This window comes from Sander lucioperca, chromosome 2, assembly GCF_008315115.2.
Source record: "Sander lucioperca isolate FBNREF2018 chromosome 2, SLUC_FBN_1.2, whole genome shotgun sequence".
In the NCBI taxonomy this organism is placed as follows: domain Eukaryota; kingdom Metazoa; phylum Chordata; class Actinopteri; order Perciformes; family Percidae; genus Sander; species Sander lucioperca.
The window spans coordinates 3,568,159-3,594,080 of record NC_050174.1 but is presented as its reverse complement, the minus strand read 5'-3'; the positions used below and the strand labels follow the sequence as shown (position 1 = coordinate 3,594,080).

Below are 25,922 nucleotides of genomic sequence, written 5' to 3'. Positions count from 1 at the left end.
GCGTTGGAAGGTAATTGCGGCTTGGGTATTTGTGTTGCTAAGTAAGGTTTTAAGATGTTTCATAGAAAAAGGAAGGGATTTGATAATATATATTTAATAAAGTTGCGGCCACATGAATATATGCTTTTAATTAAAGGAAATGGAAAAAGAGCATACAACTTTCATTTAAACCTACATTGTGTAATTTGTTGAGTTGATTCTTAGCAAAAACCCCTTTGTTCTTTCACAAATATGTACTCATTCATGTGTAATTACTTCCACCAACTAATCAAAGTATTCTCCTAAGCGTAGAATCCGTCAGAATCATTCAGAATACATAGGAGCAACTCGCTCGAATGACGGCAGCCATGTAGCACCTCCATATTTAAAATACATTAGCCAAAGAGGGACATACCTCCGCATTTCGCCCTCTTACACCTCTTGGCACCGTGACGTATGCAAAGGGGAGATTACTTGCCAGGGAAGCGAAAAAGAGAATTAAAATGACAACGTGACAGGCAAAGCAACAAGACCAAAGTTAATATTGGAGTGGCTAGAACAGCTGTGTGTAAACGATGGAGAGAGCTAATTTCAGGTTCGGCCACCGTAGGAGGAAGAGCTAGTAAGTAATATTCAGTTGATTGTCATATACAATTTCACCGCTAGATGGGAGAAATTCTTACACAATGTAGCTTTAAGTCTATATTATAGCAAGTTCAAACATTTTTGTTGTTATCATGATTATATCCTCAGTCAAATTTATACATAACATCTGGTATTTATATTTTATTTATTGATTTTTTAAATTCTATATATTTGCATATGCAATACATAACCCATACTCTAATCTGTGTACTTTTTTGGTATCTATTTTTTGTATTGTGTAAATATTTTAAAGCATATATATATATATATATATAATATGGTTTTATGACCAAACTATTAAAATTTACAAACGTATGACATACAACTTGAACTTGCATCATAGACATTCAGTTTATTTGCCAGTTGGTGTGCAAATGATCATCATCTTATCTTTTTATCCTTCATAGGTGATTATTGCTAAATCATATCAGATTTGGGTTCAGTTAGTGAGGTCTTAGATATGTACACGTCCAAGGTACGGTATAAATTCAGCCTTAGATTACCTTAACTAACACCCAGCACACCATGTAATGTACATTTTGAAAAGTAAGTGCTGACTAAGATAAAGGCTGCGAGTACTGGGTACTAAAAATATCTTCCTTGATGTAACCTCACATTTAAAGTGGTTGGGGAGGCAGACAAAAAACTCTCCTGCAGTTCCAATGCAAAAACCGGCGAGGGAAGTATGAAGTAAAGGGAGAATGGCTATTATGTCATTGTGTATTATCCATCATGGATTCCTGAGACACAGTGCTTACTAATGGAAATAACCGTGTTGCTGTGTGATAGAAAATAAAAAATATTTTAGTGATCATATACGGTACATATTTTATTTATAGTCCCTTTTCCTTTAAAATGAGCATAAGTAAGTTATCCTCAGTTTAAAGAAAGACAAACTAAGCCAGTGGTGTGGCGACCATGTCCTTGCATGCCAAGTATGATCTTTAAAGGTGGTGGAGATGTCACATGTCTTTTTGCAGTTGTAAAAAAAAAGTGCTGCAGTTGACACAAAAACCCAGTTGAGGGGAAAGTGATATAGAGGTCGTGAAATGGACCTCAATAAGAGGACACTATAAAGTTAACAGCTGCCCAGCTTAATTTGGTGTCACTTTCTACAGAGGATCAGGTTCGAGCTGGATATTTAAGGGGGTAAAAGTAAAGTGAACACAAGGAATCTTAAAACATATCTGTAAATATTGGGACCTTCATCACCTAAAAACTGTTCATAGTAAAGTTACTCACAAGCCTAGATATTCAGCATGTGTATTGCTAATTCTTGTTTCTATGGCCACCATGTACAAGATAATAAAACAAAGTAATTTACAATATAAAAAGCTATTATAACATTGTACAATGTTTGCTGCAAAGAAGAGCCAAAGAAGAGCCATGCATACCCTAACATTTAAAAAGTTCTGATTTAGGGTATCCTGCTTTTTTCTGCTATCATTTAAAAAAAAAATGTTTTGGATAATTGGGCGTACATACTAAATGACACTGTGTGTCAAACTTGATCGCAGAAAACACTATCGTGCAGTGTATCCACTTAAAACGTTGCCTTGTTGGAAATTGGTTGCAGATTAAGTCTCTAACTATTTGAGAACTGAAAAAATAAATTGGAAGTGAGTAAGGCAAGTTTATTGGTGCAATGATTCTTTAGTTTGCTCTGATGTCTTTTTGACAGGTAGCAGGGAGATTGTAATCAACAACATTGCTCCCAAAGCACAAAAGGACAGATAACTCTAAGCCATGTAATGAAAGGAAGCCCCACTAGTAAAATAATACGCTATCGTCTCAGCAAACAACACAGCAGTCCATGTAGATAACCATTCTCCTAGGCCTGTGCAACAAGAAAATATAGATAGAGCGTGATCATCTAGACACAAATCACACAAAATCAGAGTATTTCCAAAGCAAATATCACTGCAAGCTCTGACCTGTTTCATTCACCAACCACCATAACCTAACCATAACCTCCTCATTAAAAAATCATAAATACCCTGAACTCTTCTGCATGCACATATGGATCGCTATTATTAACACTGAAGAATGATTATAACCACATTATTGCTAATCAAACAACAAACAGCCGTCAAGGATAACCATTACATATTACTATACAAATAAATAAATTACAGAGAGACACCCTGTTGACAGTCGAGTGTGGGCAGCTCTGATGCTTCACAGCAAGCCAAAATCAGGAGATCATTAATGTATTCCTGCAGGGGCTTAGTAATCAGATTCACATCGTGATTGGCTTCCCAGACAGGTCTCAGAAGAGCCATATACAGCATCCAGCCCACACACTCCTATAAACCTGCACAAGGCTTTGTGTTAACTACATCTTATAAAACACTGTGGTATAATAAGACATTACAGGAGAAAGCATCACGTTGATGCTTTTATACTGTATCATCAAATTACAATGCAGACTGCTGATGATGAAGACTTTTTGATGTGTCCTCTCCCCCCTAGACACATGTTCTCCTTCAGTCAGTAATTTCCTTCATCCCAAACTTAGTATCAGTGTCATAATTGAATACATTTGGATAAAGTATTAATGAAAATCAACATCGAACTAATAACCGAAGATACTTAAAAGCTAGAAGCTATTTTTTCCTCACAGTTTTTATTACTATTGGAGAAGATTGTTGTATCCATGATAGCCAGATCTTTCTCTCTCTGTCACTCAGCCTGTTTGGAAATAAGAAAGAATATATTCTTTCAGTAAGGACACTGCTATGTGATAAATGGAGATACAGACCCGCAGAGGCGCGCCTTCATGTCAGACGCACTAATCTCCTGTCGGTAACACTGCTGCCGGCCCGGGATTTACTGATGACTCCACTTCACCTCGCATCAGGCAGTAATCATCTGAGAGCTGAGAACGGTTTAAAGGCGCCTGTCCTGGTTTTACCTTTATGTCTTATACTCTCACCTTTAACATCTTATTCTGGAATTGAGTGCTACAAATAATGTAATGTAATGTAAGGATTTAAATGTTTAACTCAGTGGGGGAAATTCCAAAGGGGGCTACTCTACAGATTTTTTTAGGAGAATATATATACTTATGCCACATGTCATTGTATTCATAGCTCAAGTTAATACGCAATAATTGTCCACTGATACATAGTGACCTTTGATGTTGATTTAAGCATAAACCTTGTAGTCCCTTTTTCGACTCTTTTGTAATTAGCTCTCTTTTTGTCCTGTTGTCTAAAAGGCCGGCGGATGACAAGCTATTACCATGGTGGTTTCTCAGGTGTCTTGGAATCTTAGGTCAAACCAGCAGTAACATAATCACCCTTCCATTCTACTTGCAGCTTGGACATCAATCATTCTCTCACCAGGGTACTGTACAATGCAGTGTTACTAACTCCAACCCATATTTAGAATGTGATATATTGAAATCATAAACGTAATTTTGTTCATGGTAATAAAAATGCAAATGAAGAAATAGTTCATGAGATAATTAATACGCCACAACATTTATGGATTAATATAAGATGGACTGCATTTATATAGGACTAATATGCCAAAGCATTTTGCAATGTGGCTCTTATTAACCCCCACACACACTGTAAGGAACTGGCCTGGCCATTGGGAGCAACTTGGGGTTTAGTGTCAGTGTCTTGCTAAAGGACACCTCACCATGTGGACAGGAAGAGCTGGGGATTGAACCCCAGATAACCGATGGGACCCCACAGGAAGTTTGGATTAATCCATATAAAGCATATTTTCCTGTTCAGGTTCATGGGGGGCAGGAGCTTATCCCAACATGCAAAAAGCAAGAAGCACACAAACACACAGGACTAGTTGCCTGTGCAGGGCTAACACACAGTTAGACTTGTACATTCATATATAAGAACATTACTATTCATCTGAACTGTGAGAGTAAATCAGAGCAAACCCAGCACAGGGAGAACATGCAAACTCCTCACATGCAAATTTTTCCCACACAGTCAGAGCCCTGAGCGCTGTCCCTAGTGTACAGTATTTGCAGGAGATCAAGATCTTTGCAGGAAGTTAGTTTGTTGTTTATTTCTCACCGGCAAAAGGAAAAACAACCAAATTATATGCATAACCAGGCAGCAACACATGCATGCACTGAAAATACATCTGCCGTGTATGCAGTAAATAAGGTGCAGTATTTCTGTGAACGCAATACATGAACATTTTGTCTCATTGGTGAGAGGTACATGACCACTACTGGGTGTTTTTCACAGTTTTCTATAGCCATTATAATAGACTCTAATACACCAACTTCACATCATTTTTACTTCACTATAAGTTTTTTGTTGTTGCTTATGTCTAATTAATAATGGAACATAATTTTGGGGGTTAGACAACATTCAGGATGCATTATTTCCTTTGTACACAGCCTATATCATGACCCGGACAAAGAGGTGCCAGCTTGCCACATGGCTCTGCCAGTCTCCAGCTGGGACCAGCTCCGGCACCCCTGCTACTCTACACAGATGGGACTTAAGATCCAAGACCGGTGGTATTACATAAGGTACCATTGTTAAACCTTACGTACGGTGAGCTCAAACACACTAGTAGAAATTCCTAAAATATGCACCCAGTGAGGAGCTTGAAGTGAAGTGAAGTTGAAGTGGAACAATGATAACGAGGGTGTAATGTCCACCCATGATTAAATACTGCATTGTCCGGTTAAAATGATTTTTTTAATTTGTTGATTTAAAAACTAATTTAAACTGAAAGAAAGTGTTCCTTTATGGAATAGGGATCTCACAGTAAGCTAATTAGCTTAGCGTATGAAAAGTTTACATTTGGTGATACATATGCGTGATATCCTGACCTGAACAGTTGACAAAAAGGGCATTATAGCTGCAATTGTGATTTACAGAGTAGTTGTGATCATCTGGGAAAATAAAATAAAGGCCATGTGTCACTGATGCTTTAAATAAATAAGTTATTAGCAAATAATCTAATATTCTTAATTAAATTGTGGATATGTATGTAGTGCTAAATATATGTCTAGTGGTTAAAAATGCATCTTGGGCCCATGTTTTGCTGCTATGCAGTGAGCCAAACTAGTTGATTCTGAAGCAGTTACAGCACAATGAAGTCATTATAAAGTTCTCCATTTATTCAGGTGTTGATTTATGCTGGGATATAAATCTTTAGTACCAATGTATATTAGCCTAATGTTTTCCCAGAGGTTAAAAGGCTGTAGCAACAGGGTAAAGGTCACTTGTCAGCAATCGATTCTTAATGTGAAAAACAAAATGGAACCTGACAAAGTGCAGCATTGCAAGATTGCTGACAGAGCATGTTTATAGATTTATAAATGTGTGTGTGTGTGTGTGTGTGTGTGTGTGTGTGTGTGTGTGTGTGTGTGTGTGTGTGTGTGTGTGTGTGTGTGTGTGTGTGTGTGTGTGTGTGTGTGTGCGTGCATACGTGTATGTTTGTGTGTGCTGGCATGCTAGAATTAATTCCTAATGTGTGAAATCAGTGTGCAGTAAATGTTGCTTCTCCCATCTGCCAATTCCCAGTTTTTAGGGTCCCCCCCTGTGTACTGCTTATTTTTTGGGATTAAATTAATTAAACCTTAACATGAAATTTGATACAGTGTTGCAACCATGCACCACAATGCTCCATCCCCAGACTGCCTGGCGACAACAGTAGTGGGTGCTGCAGGTCCAGTATTTTGTGGAAACTCCACTATATCTGCCAGTTTGTTTTGCAGTCTTGAGTTAGTGTATGTGACAGCAGGAAGAGATGATGCAGCACTTCAGACAGAGAGGTAATTAGCCACAGAGAAACAAGAGACCACCGCGAGAGCTTCAAGAAGAGCTGCCAGCCCTCTCTCCCACAGTATATTCAGTGAAGTAATATGACAGTAGGACGATGTGATTGGTCTGATTGGTCTTCTTGCACCCTCAAGTGGTAAAATGCTGACATGACAGGATAAGAGAGAAGGCATGGCAGCTGGCATTTCTTCATTATGCCAATGAGAGGCAGAGCTCTGCTATGTGTTTTTTAATATACCCAGCATATATATTGACATATGCCGAGCCACAAGCCACCCTAAAATTGTCACCTTAAAATTAAACCATTCCGCATGAACAGCAATATATTTTAGGGCTATGGGGGGCCACTTCAAGGTAAATTAACTCTAAAGAAAAGGGGACTCATTTTCACTGCAGCTCACTCAATCTGTTTTCCTCTTGAGTGTTTTTTAACCTCAGTGGCCAGAGGAAGAACATCAGTTCTCAACTGTGCAACTAAAGATTGTTGGTTTCTAAATAAGTGTCATGTAACATTTGATTCAGGAATACAGAATACTAAAGGCTACATAGTAATAATACAGTTAACCGGAATAGACAGTCTATGTAGCTATTGAATGTAATGAAAAGTCAATATACAGTTAGTGCAAATGGTGGACTAGGTAGTGATGTAGATCAGAAATAACACGATATACATGAATAGACAAGTCTATAAAATGCTGAGATGTAGTAAAGAGTTAATATACAGTTGGTGCAAAGTGTGGTTTAGATGATGATGTAGATCAGTAGTATCACAGTATACATGAATAGACAGAATATATATATAAAATGGTGATGATGTGGCAGGAAAAACACTGCTCTTTTACTTTCCTCACCCAGATATGTCCTGCTGGTCAGGAGAATGAACTTTCCGGTCACGATCCTGTTTTTTTATAGCCTGACAAGCCAGACCCACATCAAGATGTTGGGTCTGGGAACTCACCATTGGCAGGGCTCAATCCAAGGGGCGGGATAAACGATTGTCTTTCAAATTCCCTCTGCACTCATAACCAACCAGAGCAACGCTAGTTAATAGATTCAACTTTTGCCGTATCCGGTCGGCAAAACTCCGACCACATCTTCCTTTTTTAAGAATGACTTCAGTGCTTAACTCCAAGTCTTCCAGAGTCGATTCGAAAGACCGCTGTTTCGCCAGCAGCAGCAGCAGCCATCTTCTTTGTTTTCAAGTAGCAGGGAGCCCAACTCTGCTGTCCTTATGTTAAGCCCGCCCACTAACTCTATACACAATGTGATTGGCCTGACCAGAATTTGGTTTTTCCAGCTTGCAAGCCAACGCAGAGTTGCTAGACGACCCTGGCTGCAAATTACATTTGCTGCCGCTAGGGTGCGTCTAGATTTCTAGGCTAGCTTTTTTAACCTTTAGGCCAGTAATTTCCAACCTGGGGTACTTGTTTACTTCTGCAGCTACACAGGGGTACTTGGAAAGATTGTGGGGTAGTTCAGCTAAGTGGAAAATTAGAAAGGTAGAAATTGTGTATTGATTTAAGGAAAAAAAGAGATAAAAAAAAAAAATCAATGTAACACCTTAATGCCAAGTGCTGCAGTCGAGGGTTTAGAAAAACTAGTTAGCAACCTAGCAGAAAAATCGAAACGGATAGCTAAAAGTAACAAATTGAATGGTTGAAATTCCCTAACTAGAATAGAATAGAATAGAATGAATCCAAACTCAGCAAAACCTACTCAAAAAAAAAAAGAAAAAAACACTGAATCATGTATTCACACGTGCAGACCACAGTCATGTGTTTTCTCGCCTTGAATTACTATCAAATAAATTCCATGAAGGCCATCCCATCTGCCAAAAAAGTTTGTGAATCACTGCTATAGACCACCGCTTTATATTAGTAACAAATCATACAATATGAATAATGGGAAGAAATTTAATATTTTCTGATTCTTTTGTACTCACAAAGAGAGGCAGGATGAATGGTCAGTAATCTAAACTGTCCCCTGAGCAGGATATTACATAAGCTGTCTATAAATCACAGTGCTATATGGCTTTAACACAGCTTATAAACTCCAACATCAACAATCAATTTGGCCTTTCAGCCAAATATCCACTGCAGCCACTTATATTTCCACATTGATCATTGATGACTTTTACAAATGTTGGCCCTCAAAAGATGCTGAGCAGAGGAAAATTACAACTCACGGCTCATGCGAAAGCACCTCTCACATAATGCATCACATCATAGACACTGGAGGGTGGAGGTTTGTGGCGGGCCCATAATAAACTGACACATTGTTTCAGTGAACATGGAAGCAAATGCTGGACTGCCAAGCCAAATACACTCAGACCCCCTATCAGTTTATAGCTGTAATGGATCCAGCAAGCACACTGAGCCCATTGGCCTCCAGTGGCCCTTTGGATGTACCATGGCACATAAGAAACTGCATGGAGCTAGTGTGTTCATGCACGGAGGGTTAGGCTTTTTGAGAGAGCTGAGGCGTGCACACAGTACAACTATTCAGACAGCTCACAGAGGAGAGATGAAGAGAGAATGAGCAGGTCTTCATGGGGCAACAGCAGGAAAATGGCTGCTACATAACAATAACACCATATGATGGTAAGGACTGCATAGGCTCTTGGTAGTTGTAGTGAGATGCACGTTGATGGTCTCTATTCATAGAACTAAACTTTTTTTTCAAAAGAATATGTTTTTATATTCAATGGTGAAAATAACGATGGCGATTACATGTCCGACTTTTCTTAATCCCTCAGATGACTCAGATGACTCAGATGATTTCCTGTGTTTTCTCAGTGTGTCTGTCAACCAGCCGTGTACAGTCAAAACTAATTTTGGTAATAATCTGCCAATATATCTGACCAATAGTCGGATTGTAGCCAGTTCAAAACATTCAACAGTCATGTCCCCTTCTGACAACAGAAATATAAACTGTTTTGTTATCAAAGTTCATTCTCTGCCTTGGAAATAGTTTTTTTGTCACAATGTAATGGGACAAAACAATCCTAACTCCATTTACTAGCTTTTTCCAGAGCTTTCATCCGTATCACACAGTCTGGTCATGGATCTGTTGACACGCAATCTCAGTAGCTGTTCCACTTATCTGTGGCAGTTTTATTGGAGTTCTCATAAGTAAGGCATGTGCTATGCCATGTGTGATATGGCTGGATATCTCAGTAAAAAGCTTATAAGTGGACCCTGAGTTGAGATTGTTTTGCCAAACCTTTTTTTCAGCACATTTGTTGTTTAAAGTGCATGCTCATATTATGCTTTTTGGCTTTTTCCTTTTCCATTATTGTGTTGTATACACAAACACACAAAAAAAAAAATCCACAGTTCTTGCTCTGTGCAAAAATACATTCCAATTATCGGAAGTTAATTTGAGGATTCACCTGTTGAAAAATCAAATGGGTGTATCTTCCATACTTACAGTCTTTTTTATTTTTTGGATTAATCCATGACCTGCAAAACAGTGGGAAAAACAGCCCTGCATCCTCAAAGGTTTACACACTCTTTTCCTGATTGTGTTTTACTGTAGAAAACAGTTCAGCATCAGCCTCCGAAACAATAGTAAATACAAAGCTGAAATTAAGATACTGACACAAAAAGCATTCTTATCAATCTTTTCAATGAAATGATGAATCCCTAACGTTTTTAAAATGGAAAAAGCTTCATAAACGACATGACATCGTGGCCAGAGCGGACAGAGCAAAGGTCAGGGACAATTAAAGATGGATGAGGAACCAGCGCCAAGAGGCGGGGGGTGTTTCAGTGTCAAAGGTGTCGGCTTGTCGGCTGCTCAGGTGTCACCGGTTGGCCGTGTGAAGAGAGAGCAGAGAACAGGAGATCAACAGCTGTGGAGGTATCAGATCACCTGGTGGAAAGACATATTCAGCTCCGTACCCAGACAAGACAACAGGTAAGATCTCCGTCCTGTGAGGCTTTGATGGAAAATTTGTGAGGGGCGAAAAATAGACAGAGGAGTTTAAACACCTTATAACAGATAGTCACTAGAAAGAATTACTAAGCACTGTTATCAGCAAAAAAGCAGTAAGGGACAATATGACTGACTCCTATAAACTTGCTGAAGGGCTGTCTGATGTGTTGTGTTTGTTACTTGTTGCATTGTGCCTGTTTGAATGTTGGTCTGTGTGTTGCTTTTATGTGCTGCTGACTGTATTAAGTCATTTTTTTGTATTTTATTTTTTAGGTTGCCATTTTAAAACTGGCCAGTGACAGCAGATGAAAATTAGCCTGCTGAGCTAACTCTGGCTCATTTACAGTTACTTTGCTGTTGATTAATGAGCACTGTCCCTGTCAAATAAACAAAATAACAAAACAAAAAAGTAATATGCAGTTATATCTGTTTTTATTCAGCTGTTAAATAGTTAAGTAAGTAAGTGTATTTTACGATGCTAAAATTACTGTTTATTTCCATGGAGTCTGGTGGGTTTAGCGAACACAATATCGTGGATGTTTTTATGTTTTAAAAAAGGATCTTACTCTTTAACAGAGAGGTCGACCTCCTTAGAAATCCTTGCGTTGTCAGACACATCTGAGCCTGTCAGTGGCAAAACGAGCACTTTTTTGAAGGTAAATACAAGCTGGACAATTGCCCCATAACTTACATTGTAGCTTGTTTCGCCGCTGCCGACTACAGCTATCTTGCTTAATACTGGACTAATTTCAAAGATGGTTGTTCCCATCAGTTACTTAGACACAAAAACATAGGAAAATAGGGTCCAGGTTAAAAAACAAACAAAATGGTAGTTACCCTTTAAGATTATAGCTTTGAAACTGAAGAGAGACTAGATTGCAGCTCAGGGTTTGTCACAAACACATGCTGGTCTATTTAGCCTACTGGTAGAAAAGTTTGTTCTCTTTCCAGCCACTAAAGGGTGCAAGAAAGAGTGTGGTAACTGCAGTAAAGTGCTTAAAATGAAAGTTTTCGGGAGTTACAACAAACTTCAAACACTTCTTTACCACCAAAGTCCCATATTTCTTGCTATTTACCGTCTGAGGCTGAGGTGCACTCATGCATACATAGGCTACTAATCTCAGGACATGGCTGTCTGCCGGCTGCCTCCTCTCCCAGAAGTACTCAGCCCAGCAGATGACATGGCCACGGATGAAGTGATTAGGTTACAGATACTGTAAGTCACTGACAGGCTGTGAAGGGAACAATGGAGGCTTGTTAGTTTACAGTGGAAAAAAGAAAAGATTACGTTCATCTTCAGTTTCCCCAAGTGGGATTTATTTTATTTTGAACACGTGAGTCCCAGGTGGGAATTGAAACCCCAACCAAGGCAGATGTGCCTTATTGAATTACCGTATACAACTCCAATGAAAAGTAGAAGACCTATAATTTCACCTATACACTTTCATCTCAGTACTTTACATCATCCTTGCCAGACTGAATTATATCCGACATGTTCTACTCAATCTGATAAAAAAAAAAAAATGCTCTATTATCCACTAGCACTACATTATAGCTCAGTAATAAGAGAATTATGGGTTAATATTAACCTGATTCTAGACCTTTGAATCACAATCACTTTAATAATTAGCAGGATAAGGTATTGCCTTGGTAATGTAAAAGCATGTCTTCAAAAGCATGTTTTTGAAGTGGTCTCAATCTTCCCCTTCACAAAAATATCAGCAGAGCACTGCCATTTGCTTACCCTGTAATTGTGGGATCTATACATGTAAGCATTTCTTCACTCAGGCAACTCTGTATAAAAGCATCAAATGAAATCCTAAACTAAAATTAAAAAAAAAAATGTATTTAAGGACTGTACATATTTTCTTCTCTTTCTTTATCAGGAGGACTTAATGAGAAGAATCAGGAGAAACAGCCAGGCTCTCCTCCAGGATCTCTTTTACAGGGGGATCCACGGAGGAGACAGAGATACTCCTGTACGTTTCTAATTAGCGTGTTTATGAGCCATGTCTGACTTTTTAGCTCCAAAGCTTCATTAATGGTTGCTTAACTTACAGATTCCAGCTCAGCCTGGTAGAGATGCTAAAATGATCCACTCAATCGCAAGCCTGATCAGAGCGAAGAGCAAACTCCTCGTCCTGGAGAATCCTGACACTGTGGAGATCTACAAGGTCAGCTTTCAGCTTTTTGAAGAGTGTATTATTATTATTATTATTATTATTATTATTATTATTATTATTATTACAGGGAGGGATGGATTCACTTTATTACAGGCTGGGAGCTCTTATTTAATATAAAACAGTTAAAGTGCTCATATTATGCTCATTTTCAGCTTCATAATTGTATTTAGAGGTTATATCAGAATAGGTTTACATGGTTTAATTTAAAAAAACACCATATTTTTGTTGTACTGCACATTGCTGCAGCTCCTCTTTTCACCCTGAGTATTGAGACATCTCACTTCCATTCCATCTTTGTTGGGAGTCGCACATGCGCAGTTAGGTAAGGACTACCAGCCAGTCAGAAGCAGAGTATGAGGGCGTTCCATGCTAGCAGCTAGGCGAGCATTATAACGTGTGTTACAAAGTGACGCACGTTTGTCATGGAAGTAAAGGCTGGACTACAATAGAGCTGTTTGGAGCAGTTTGTGAACAGTGTTTTCTCTGGAAGATGGTAAGTCCCTTTGGGGTGGACTTTGGGCTTTTTCACTTTGTAAACCTATAACGTGAACAAAAAAGATATATAACACAAAGGAAAGGGAAAAAGCCAAAAAGCATAATATGAGCACTTTAAGAATTAAAAAAAAGGCAGATTTTGTGTTTCTCTCTTCTACATCCTTTTTTACATGTGGCACTCATAACGAATAAACTATGCTTTGTGCGCTGTTAAAGAGGGTTATTAGGGTTTACATTACGGTTGAATGTAATGTAAGATGGATTGACCTATTTAACTATTGCATTTACCCAACATAGCTGGATGATGCAACAGCCCGTCCTAGCAGAAGTGGTAAAGATGATGTTTACCTCCCAGCCATCACAACGAAGCCGTCAAGTCTAAAGTCAATGGGAGGGTCTCTGAGTCAGTCCTGCCCTTACCTGTACGACAAAAGAAGAGGATCTTTCTCCTCAGTTGCCTCTCAGAGAACTGGAGGTCACCCTAAAAAACAGGTAATCTCACATCTGTTTATCTTCCAGTGGAACAGTTTTGAAACTTCTTTTCAAAGTCAAACCTTTTTGCTTTTTCCACCGTTCTCTCTCTACATATCAGAGTAACCTAAAGGCACAAAAAGAGGCAAAGAAATCCAATGTCACCGTGACAATGACCTACCTAGGACAAGGCCGTCGGGGGTCAGGGTTGGGGTCAGGTCAGGACGAGCTGAAAGTACTCCAGCAAGTCAACGGAGGGGAGAATATCTGTGTCTTCAAAGGCGTGGTGACTCCAGGAGGTAGGAGCTGTGAAATTTGCAGCTGTTTTGCTAGAATACGCACAAAAGAGAATTTAGCCCTTATAATATAATTCTGCCTTTAAAGATACATTGTGTAGGAATTTCTCCCATCTAGCGTTGAAATTGTATTTTGCATTCAACGACAAATAGTGCTCTCTAGCGCCTCGCTTTTTCAAATGCGTGTTGCAACTACGGTAGCCGTTATGTACCAAGAAGCTATTCATCAAGTTTTCTTTCAGGTGATGAGGTTCGTTATTTCAAACAAACTGCAAACTGCATTGAATCATTAGTGTGAGCATGTAGTAATTATCCTTGTAATTTAGACCGTAACGTTGACTTACCTGTCGAGAAGAAAGCCGGCAACTTCAGCATCCCTTTGAAAGTCTTTCTCCTTCATTAGCTCTTTCCACCTGGGAAAGGTTACCCCGATGTTTACCGTCGTGTTTTGAATTCGCCGGTCATGTTGCCTTTTTAATTCCCTTTTTTGCTTTTTTTGGCGACGAGGATTCCTTCTCCTGTGGCTCGGCATAAGTATGAGCCTCCATTATTTAACTAAAGTGCAGTGCAGGCTTTCAAATTTGCCGGGGGTGTGACAAGCGCCTCTCACTGATCGCCTTCTCCGTTTCAGCTGGTTTCAGTCACGTGATGCTGGCTCTGAATGAAAACACGTTGTGGATTAGCTAGACAGGTAGGCTAGTGCTTTATGTCCCTCTCAGCGATTATAGTTTTTCAAAATGGCGGAACGACATGGAAGCCTCCTTGGACTTACCCGTCCAATGTAAATACAGATAAGAAATTTTTCGCTTACGAGGATAAGTAGGATCATTGGCAGAGATCATTTTACACCAATGAGGTTATATTTATGAATGAAGACATTGATTTTAGCTAATAAAATACTTAAAACACTACACAGTGTACCTTTAAATGTCTTTTAATTTTTATTTTATTTTCATCTATAGGAAACAATAAGGTGTTTTCCCCCATTAAACAAGACAAGAATAATAGGCGATTGTGATTAGGTGTAAATGCTTCTCTGTCTTTTCACACATTTAATTACTCAAAGCCACTTGTAAAAAAGGATGTTAGCCCGAGGCAGTATTTGAGTAGAATAAGAAGAATAGAAAAGCTGATGTGTGACTTGATAAACTAACATCACATAAAATTAAAAAAAGTCAGTAGACAAGACAAGTTGTTTCTTTGCAGCTGGTACATGATGATTCACACTGTACAGCTGTCAGAGAGGGAGGGAATCACAATGTCGGGGAGATGTACAAAAAAGAGGATATGGATTTCTGCTTGGAACTGTGTGTTTGTGATCTGTTTACAAAATATTCTGTAGCTCTATAAGTTGAAGGAATAAAACAAAAGACACAATAACACATTCAAACAAGTATATATAGGATTCAGCAAAGTTATATTTGTTATGACTTTATATTTAGTTTTTAATTGACATTTATTGCATTGATTTGACACTATATATAGTGTACTCTACACTACATACCTATATTGGCTACATTGGTACTGTATGTGACTTTGGTGTGAAGGATGGTTGTTGAGAACAGTTTTCATCAATCATTAAAGAAGAAATATTAGCTCGGAAAGATTTTGACAGTGTGTTCTGTAGATTATCCAGAGTCATTGCTCAATGCTGTGAGCACCACAAACACAAATTCATTCACCTTCATAACGGTGGAAACAGAATCTTAGATGGATATCAGATATTAGATGGAAATGGAACTAGAAAAAGTTGGATTTTGGTCTTGATTTGGTTCCTTTTTAAAAAATAACGTGATATATTGTTTTCCAGAAGGGGGACGCAGGAACCCCCAAAAACAGAAAAAATAATGTGTTCTTTTCTGGCTTTTTTCCTCAGAAGCTTTTTACCTCTTCAAGCCTGAAATTGAAATATACCAATCTTAGTAGGAAACATCACTTTTCAAGTGTACTGTAGTGCTTATAGCTCATAGACATAACAGGTGTTCAGTACATGTATGAACAAATCATTAACACTAAATCGTCAAGCTGAACTGACGATTCTGAATCATCATTTTCACTTTAGCATCGGAGCTCCACTCACTCGTGACTTAATTTTGTCAGCTTAACAGTGATGTACAGTACGTTGAGTTTACCGAAAACCATACAAACAATCTGGATGTGATAACTCCTGTTGCATATAGGTGATTGCTGAGCTATTAACGTATCATCAGTGTGTGTGCATAGGCAGTTTTAACCAGCAGCACACTCAACTTACAACTAAACTGAAGACGAAAGCAGTGAAGGGAACGGAATTAAGAAAACTCAAATCCACAAAGCGATTTCAACCTCTAATATGCAACCTGTTACAATAGGTTGCACATGGCTATCAATGGTCACAAGCCAAAAACATTAGAAACCACTGATGTATGTGTGTCTCACAGCACCATGAGCTTAGATCACAAGGAAAACCTGAACCTGTTGACGTCCATGGCAACGTGATCCAAACAAAGTCAGATAACCACGGTGAATCTGTTACATCTATCAAATCATCTTCAACCTTCAGCATTACTTAATATTTTCTCCTTGTACCTTTTAGAGCAGTTTCAGTTTGTCTCTCAGAGACACAGAGGTTTCCCCTTCAGTGCCACCTTGTACGTTAACAGCATCATGGTGGCCAGAATCAGTTCGTGCTGCGAGTACCGCTACGCTCCCGGCTTCCAGCAGGGCAGGAAGAGCTGCTTCAGATTGGCTTGGCTGGCTGGTGGCATACCCTGTTACAGGTCAGATTTCATCCTCTGGGACAGCATCGGCAGAAAATGTGAAATTAGTACCATGTCAAAACTGATTTGGTAAACCCATTTCTCTGAAGATATGATGTACTGTGGATTGACACAGAAGGGAAAAGGGTGCATATTGCATGACATGAGGGAATGGTGTTGGGTGTTGGTGGTGGTACCGGGGAGGTAATGTGAGTCATGATGAAACACTTTTCATATTTTTCAGATGCACAAGTCTCCGAAACAAATACAGCTCCAGCCAGCAGCTGAACAACGGCACAAAAGACAACTTAATTCTCCCTCTAGAGCAGAGCCCTGGCAATGGTACAAAGCCTGGAAATGAGTGTCTCAATTTTCCATTACTTCCTAAAGCTTATTCATCAACATTTTTTTGACATTAGGCCCAGTCCGTGATTTCAATGGACTAGTTTGAAGACAAAATGTCCCACAAAGCATTTTTTATACTTTCTCTTCTCCTTTTGTGTCTAATGTCTCCAATGCAGGCACCATCGAGTCGTGTCCATCATCCCCTCTGTTTATCCCAGCCAAACCCGAGAGGAAATCAGGGAGGAGAACAAGAAAACATATCAAGCAAGGCAGCAGAGGATCTACAGACAGCGAAGACCCTGCTGTAGCTGGGATTAAAGAGACTTCCAAGAAGAAACAACGCAAGGGTCAAACTAATCAGAAAGAGAGCAAAGGAAAAACAGCTGGAAATAAGAGGGAAGAGGGACAAGACAGCAAGGGCTTGGAGGGCTCGCACAGGTCAACAGTGACTGAAAAATGTGAAGACCAAGCATCGTCTGACAGACGAGAACAGAAGCAGCAGAAACCAACCAGCAATGTCACAGAGCCGCAGAAAGAGCAGCCGCGATCAAACATGACAAGGAAAGTTCTTGGTGAGCACTGTTTTTTTTAGCTGCTTTCATTCCTGTAAGAGAAGATATACAAGAAATATGGGAGAATAAAAACCTTCCACGCTTTCAAGTGGAGATACAGCTGACCTTTAGTTCATCTGCATGCGGCATGTCCATTTAATATTCTTTGTGGGGGGAAACAAATGGGAACGACCAAGAGTTTTTCTTTTTAAAGATTCACTGCAGGATGAGGAAGCACTGACTAAGCAGAACAGAGAGAAACAGAAGGAGCTGGGATCAAATGGGAAAAGCAGAGATGGGGAAAGACTGAAGGACTTCTATGAAGAATGTGTGGAAATGAGCACGGCGTTGGAGCAGGACCTAAACAAACACAACTGGTTCAAGGCAAACAGTGAGTAAAGAAACAGCACAGTAGGGACATACTGGAATCCCCCTGGAGTGCTGTAACTGATTTACATAATACACTTTGTGACGCATTGAGCAATGTCTGCTTGAAGGAAGATGGATTACATGTGGGACAGGTTATGCAGACATTGTTCACACAGACACACACACACACACACACATATGCATGCATAAATCTCACTGCAGCAGATCAGTTTTCTCAACCGAACACAAATGCTCAAACTGAATATTTGATTTTATTATTAAATTCTCACATCAACCGTGGGTATCAATATCACTGTGTGCACTTGGCTTTGGGAGAGACAGTTTTATTTGCGCCTAAGTTGTTTTGTTTTCCCTTTGTATGCCAAGTCCTGGAGAGATGCCGGCTCCAGAAGAGGCTGTCATCGTGCCCCAAATCTCCAGGCTCGGATGTGGAGCCCAGTGCAGAAAGTGATACAGTTCCGCAGCCTGATGGAGAGCCAGAGGAAGAAGTGGACACTGCCAGCCACAGTACTGGCAAAGAAGAGCCTGTTAAAGAACAAGACCTGCAGGCGCAGGTGTGTGTCCAACACAAATTACTGTGGTGAATCTACGTTTTTGCCAGAAACACTCTTGGCATTAAAACACTGGCATTAAAGCCATTGAAATAAACACATCCCTGCATTATGCAGCAGCATTCATTTGTGTTATACATTGTTATTTAATTGCTATAAATGATATAAAAACAATGTTAATATAGATAGATAGATAGATAGATAGATTTTTTATTGATCCCAAAAAATGGGAAATAACGGTGTTGCAGCAGCAAAATATCAGACACACAGCACACATACAGAGTAAACATATAATAATAATTAATTATTAAAAAATAAATAATAATAATTAAAAAAAACATAAAATAATTGGAAACAATATACATTAAATAATAATAGAATACTACACGAGCAATATTTAAAATATATACAATTTGGAAATAAAATGTACAACTGTTTCAATAGATATAGATAAACTTAATGTGCAAGTTGGGGAGTAAAAATGTACAACTGTTTCACTAGTAATGATAGGATGTAGATAAACCTATTGTGCAAGGTTGTGCAAGGTGCATTCAGTGCAGTTGTGGTGTATATGAGTCTTATCTCACACTCATTGATGAAGTGTTAACAAGTTTAATTGCCTGTGGTAGGAATGATTTCCTGTAGCGACAGGAAATCATTCCTACCACAGTATTGTTAATATAAAAACAATTTGTCATTTAAAGTGATACATTTCCCCTTCATTTCAAGTAGTTACATGCAGTATTATTCATTTTAGTTCATGATGATCATTGTTTAGTTTTCAGCCTTACTTGGAAGATTATATTACAAGATTTCCACAATGAAACAGCAGAAACAATATAATATAAATGAAAATGTATACTACATAATTTCATCAACTTCTCAATGTTATATATAAAACTCTAAAACATCAGAACTACTTCAATAACAGGGAAAGGGCATTATCTCATTGGTATGCAACATGTATTTGACTAATAAAAAGTTGATTAATTCACAAAAAAATCCATTCTAACATAGAGGACCATTATTGGGAGGTTAATACACACATGATTGTAACAAATGGTCACTGAGTATTATCTGGGACAGGCAGGCTTTTTGGCTCGGTCGCAGCCATCATGATGAAAAAGCTTCCAACAGCGCCTGAAAAATTCCTCAAGGTCTAGCAAAGTGGCACAGTGGATGTGGCCGACAGCCAGACCATATGTCTTTATGGACTCTCACCCAGTCTCTGTGTTTAGAAAACCTCCAGCACCTGTCCCACTCACATCTCATTCCCAGCCACATTTTGGAGCTATGCTGCTCTCACACACAAACAGCAATACTCTATTCTCGAGGCGGTGATGGAAAATGTATTTCGATATGAGGGAACAAAGTATGTGTGCAACAAAATCGGATTTGTGTATTTTAGGAAAACGTGCTGTCGAGGTTAAAAGGTTGTTAGATGATATACTTGCATCATTTCTTTTTACAGTCTTGCATTCTCCTGTGGGAGACCATTTCCCACAATTTGTTTATAGTCCCTTGGCCTTGTGGACTTTCCAAAGCCCAGTAGGTACACTCTAAAATGCATCGCCATCATTTTATTTTTTATTTTTTTTGTGATAAGATAACCTTTTGAAGATAAGTCTTAACTCTAAAATGGAAAGTTTCTACTGACATCTTGCACTGAGGCAGACCAAATCAAAAACTAACATCCGATACTTCTATGACTTTCTCATGGTTTGTGACTGTAGCTCCACGCCATGATGACGGTGCTGAGCACATCCGATGAGGTGGAGCAGCTGGTTCTGAGGAACACGGACCTGACAGACGACCTTCTGCTGAGCCTGGCGGAGGCCTTGAAGAGCAGCCTGTCCAAGGTCACACTGCTCAACCTCAACCTCAACCTCATCGGCCCATATGGAGCCCACATCCTGCTGGACGTTCTGAGAGTGAAGCCTCAGATCAGAGGCTTACAGTAAGTCCAAGGTTCCACTGATCCACAATAATCAAAATCTGGAAAAGAATGACAATCCGGTATGTTTTTCAGAATTTGGAAAACACACTGAATAACAAGCAGTTCCAGGAACATCAGCTTTTTAAAAGTGTTCGAATAGGACTTTGGAAAAGAACATAATAAAATTGAAGAGACAGTAAAAAGACGCAGCTAATCCAAGGACAGCCTCCTCGTTGCAGAATAAAATCATAGCCCTTTACTGTTGAATTACACAATCCATCTCTTTTATGTGTATAAGAAAGGCCTCCAGTGCCTTACCTCTGTGAGTTATTTTCTTTTCCCCCACGAAATACAGCAAGTGCAAGAGCTTGTCTTTGTGCCATTGATTCAGATACTTTGACAGATGTAGAGATTTACAGTGCATGCTGACATATGTGAGATACAGCACAAGCACAGCTGGGCATTACACACAGATCAATAGAATAGTGTGGGGCTTAAAGGAATGATTTAATAGTTTAATGGAATAGATTAATACCACTTTGTTTTCTGTCCATTAATTATACAGCCAGAAGCTGGATTATCTTAGTTTAGCACCACTCTACACCAGCAAATACTCTGGGAAGTTACTGGTCTCAGGCAAGAAAAAGTCTGGCACATAACCCCAACTGTAGTTTACACACAGTTTTTGTATGGATTAAACAAACGAGAAATGTTGAACTATTCATTTAATGTGTACAGCAGAAGTATTTATCAAATGACATTAAAAATCCACGTATACATTTTAACAATAAGCCCTGAATACATAATTTCAAACATGTGTGCAATTGTTCAAATCCTTAGACCTCCTTTTGAATAAAGATAACAAATATGTCCGATTCAATAACAGGGAAATATGTATACATCATTCATAAGACATGGAGAATCTTTCCATTAGATGTAATGGCCTCGAAGCAGAAAAAAACACATTTATGTAAAATTGTCATACAGGTTAAACTTAATATCAGGGTGCGTGGGCATACCCTTTGAAGTGAGCAGTTCCTGGAGGAATCAGAATAAATCTCCATGGTTACCACTTTTTTCTCTCTCTACAGCTTGTTTGGAAACAAACTGCGTGACCATGGACTGCTGACCCTGTTGAATGGAATAGCTGAGCTGCAGGAGCACACAGCGAGAGCTGCTGCTGCCATCCAACAGGCCATGCTTTTCCCATCAGAGCAGAATATGCTTCTGCAGCTCCCCACTGGGTGGAGCTCTTTCAGTGTTTTTGCGCTTTTGGAACTAGATATTGGGGGAAATGGCTTGAGCAGCGAAGGGGTAAAGGTGTTAGCATCATACATGAGGCACCACTCTTATCTTCAGTACTTAGGGCTGGCGCAGAATAGCGGCGCCGATCTGGCGGCGTGGAAGGAACTTTTCGACAGCCTCAAAGGAAACAGCTCGCTGACTCAGATCAACCTAGACGAGAACAACTTGGGAGACCCTGGGGTCAGGCTGCTGGCTGACATGCTGAAAGAGAACGTGAGTCTGCGGCAGGTGGATCTGGACAGGAATGGCATCAGCGACGTGGGAGGAAACGACATCATGGGCGCGTTGCTTTGCAGGACGCAGGTACCGTTGATGCACCTTAGCCTTCATGAGAACAACATCAGTTCAGGACTTATGAGTAGGATACATCAAGAGGTCAAATATAAATGAATCCTGCAGGAGTGGAAGAATACAAAGAATGAGAATCTATGTAACACAAACAAAGCACTGACTTTGAGAATTCATAATATTCCTTGTTTACATTTTGAGGTCAGAGAGATTTTTTTTTTTTACCATCAAACACACACACACACACACACACACACACACACACACACACACACACACACACAAATATCTCTTCCTTCCTGTAAGTGGGTGGCCCTGCTAACAAATGCTGCATCTTAGTTTAGCCCAGGCAGGTAGTGTAGGAGGTATGTTTGCTTTAGGACTGCACTGTGGTCTGGATGGATTTTCAAAGAGATCTCAATGAACTGAACCTTTCTTCTTTGTGGTGAGGTTTCATCTTAACCTTGAGGTTTTCTTCTTCCCACCAGCATTACCACTCCTGACTCCACACCTCCTACTTTGCTAAAACTGATTCCAGTGTCATTTTATTGAATAATTTGCTGCCTCCTGACTAAAAAGAAACCAAAGTGATTCATTCCACCCACAGTATTTACAGGTCATGGATGACTTACCCACAACTTTCCCCCCTCCCAGAACATTTTAGTAGCCACCATGAGACCCCCTTCCTCCACTTTTACATACAAATAAGACTTATGGACAGCTAAGCCATGCCACGTCAACTACCCTTATTCTGTTGTTCTTGTCTCTCTTCATGTGCTAGACAAAGCATCTATTCAGACTCTAAGCATGGTGTGTGTGTGTGTGTGTATGTGTGTGTGTGTGTGTGTGTGTGTGGGGGGGGGGCAAATTCATCTGAATTTTGAGGCCGTCATCTCATTGTTCTATCAACACAGACATTCTGAGAATAACTGTACCTGTGATCAAAGCTTGTCAAAGTGGTAATTATCTACTCCTGTCAGGGCTGCCAGTAGTGACTCTGCTGAAACCAATCCCTCCATATTTCATCTGCAGTCTTTGCGAATTTCTGTCTGTGGAACCCCGATAAAGATGCTCTCCAAAACCCCGGGAGGATGACAGATAAATGAGACTGGCGCACCTGAAGATTACATCTGCAGAAGTTGTCTTGTTCCGCTGTATCAGACTGAATAAGCTTCTGTTGTGGCGTACATTCAAAACTCTGTACAGCAAAGAAAAAATGTCTAGTGTGGGGTGTCTTATTTTGTCGATTCTGTGTCTTAAATCTTGCAGATGAGACAGGTAAGATTTAGTTATCAGCAATAAAAAAGAGTCCAAGTTTGTTGATCCGGTAAGATCTCAACAGCCACATTTGTAGTAGGTTGAACACAAAACTAAGTGGTACACCATCATACCTGGCTGAGCATAAGCTGGCAAACAAGAGCCGCACTGTAATTCACCGACTCCTTCGATAAGGCCTTCATGCTTCTCTGTTACAAGTAAAACTCTGATCAGTGACCCCATTGTCCGTCTGTTAATGTTTTCTGTGTTTGGCCTGAAACAAATCCTGCAGTGTTACCAGCTTCTTTCAACTGCTCTTCCAAAAACACGGCCTTCAATCACAGAAGCTCAATCTGTTAGGAATTTACAGGATTGCTCGAGAAAAAGTTTCCCCTTTCAGGCCTTTGTAGGTCACTGTCTCGTATCTCCTGGCGCTTTAGCTGTACAGTGAGGGTTAACAGTGCTGCACTATCAACTGTTGTAGAGCCCAGAAATAATTAGGTTCATTCGTCAACATTTTGCTGATAAGAACTTTACGAATAATAGGTGAAATGTTACTTATCTTTATCTTTGTAAAACAAGGAATTACTCCTTTTTACAGCTAAATGGAGCATAGATACAGTACATCTGATAATCTGATACACAGGGGTCAAGTTTCAGACAAATAATGCTGTGCTACAGGGAAAGTGGAGAGAGGGAAGTCTTGGGAATTTTGTTTCTTGACTGTGATTAACGGGCAGAAACAAAACAAAGTGAATGAAATTGAACAATGCTTACTTACCCTAATGGGAGGTTCAGTGATTCAGACTTCCTTTAGTTTCCCTGGGAGGGTGATGCAATTGACCTCCACTTACAGCATATGGAGAGGCTCAGTATCTGTTTGCAGAGCCATTAACTTTTGATGTCTTTGTTATCATTTTGCTCTGGATACACACAGGTAGGTAAAACCTTTTTAACTTTCAAGTGAGTTTGTCTGTCGGTTGGTTGGTCCACCATTTTGGTCCAGACTATAATATTACCATTACATTTTGTACAGTCATTCATTAAGGGTGTTTGGTGTTTATTTAGGATTGGGTTAGGCAATGGTTATGGGTTAAGGTTAGGGTTAGGGTTAAGGTTAGGTGCCTTGAAGTCGACGGTCGCAACGCTGCCTTGAAGTCGACGTCGGGGGCTTAAAACACCATTGAGCTTCATTAAGCCTGATGACTTTGGTGATCCCCTCTTTTCCTCTCATCCCACATTGAGGTTGATATTTGTAGTTTATGCTGAAATGTATATTACATTATTATTGGATGGATTCGACCATCTGACAAGCACTTCTGAAGAAACATCTGTATATGTGCATAACATGTATAATTACAGTAAAACTACTTCATGGGACAAAACAGCCTTTAGTTATAGACGAAGGTTGAACAGAACACCAGCATTGAGGCTTCCATACTGAGTCATTTCCACCACCACCAAAATTAAGAGTGAAGTGTGCTGGGACTGACTGTATCCATGTGCCATGAAGAGAACAGTCTGAGTCAGTGTATGACATGAGGGAATGGATGAGCAGCAGGATGAATGTTTGTGTACTATGGACCTGATTTAAGCCCACATTTGGAAAGCCAGGTGGTGTTTATGTGTTTACGGAAGCTCGGGGGCAGTGGACCTCTGTCGGAACAGCAAGCCCTCTGTTGAGACCATTTAAGTCCGCTATGTACTGACCACATGCACACGCTAATTTGTTTTGTCTAGTCTGTCGAAATCAGATGTCTTTAAGGGCCATTTTAAATTCAAACATATTTTTTCTCATGGAGACTTGCTGCAAGCCCTGAAACATTACCTGGCTTTGTGGCTTGCTAAAGATAGTCACTCTGCAAGTTTATGTCAATGAAAAGCTTATCAGGTAACTGCGCTCACAGAGGACTATGATGTGGTCTTGATTTACAGCAGTATTAAGATCTTCTAATGTCTTCTCAACTGTTACAGTAAACAGTGAGAAGGGAGCAGGAAGTTGATGTTGGCTCATACTTGATGAATGGGTAAAGGCTTGGCTGAGGATGAGTGAAGGTTTCTAGATTTGTGAGCCATGGCGCTGCAGCGAGATCTCTTTGTGGGGTCTCTCCATAACAGATCCCCTTTTATTGTCCAGAATAGGAGAGCAATTTATAGACTGCATACTGCTGTGATGATGACGCATGCAAAGCTACAGTTACAGTAGTAGTACAGTTACGGTTGTATCTTCTTCTTATATTGGCAGGACAGCCAACATCAGTAAAACCACTGGTTCCAAACCACAAAATGGGTTGCAAGCTAAATATGAGGGATCATGAGGGGATTATATCTTATTATAAATTATAGCAAGTCAAAAAAAATGCTCATTAGGTGAAAAAATTAGTAAAGGGCAGAATCAGTGAAGAAACTGAACTAACAGAAGGCTATGTGAGTGTAATGCTAAACTCTTCAGATTACAAAACAACTGTATGTCCAGTGTGCCCTGCATTGCCGCATTCACTACAGTGTTTGACACAGAATTGTAAATTGATGATGAATGAAAAGTTTTAGAGTCCGCTATTTGAACAATGGCTCCTGCTGCTGTTTGACATTTGGCAGAAAGAGCAGCTTTTCAATATGGATTATTCATCAGCGGTTTGATCCTCCACTCAAATGTCACCACAACAATGCCTCTGCCTTGGCAGCAGCGTCTGTCTTTCTGCAGCTCCGCGGGGTAAGGAACTGGCAATAATTACCACATCTAATGTGGCTTTCAGAAAGATTCAGACTTTGTGTTCACTGT

At 39.7% G+C, this 25,922-nt stretch overlaps 1 protein-coding gene across 1 annotated transcript; it reads left to right on the top strand.

Annotated features, from left to right (window-relative positions):
* Nucleotides 1-12,024: 12,024 nt before the first annotated feature.
* LOC116054319 lies at nt 12,025-22,582 on the top strand. The gene is made up of 11 exons (XM_031305827.2): nt 12,025-12,313; nt 12,395-12,508; nt 13,310-13,504; nt 13,605-13,782; nt 16,355-16,538; nt 16,762-16,859; nt 17,039-17,434; nt 17,628-17,804; nt 18,170-18,357; nt 20,088-20,311; nt 21,382-22,582. Exons 1-11 carry the CDS (start codon nt 12,230-12,232, stop codon nt 21,983-21,985), a joined length of 2,442 nt encoding a protein of 813 aa, XP_031161687.1. The 5' UTR covers nt 12,025-12,229; the 3' UTR covers nt 21,986-22,582.
* Nucleotides 22,583-25,922: the final 3,340 nt, after the last annotated feature.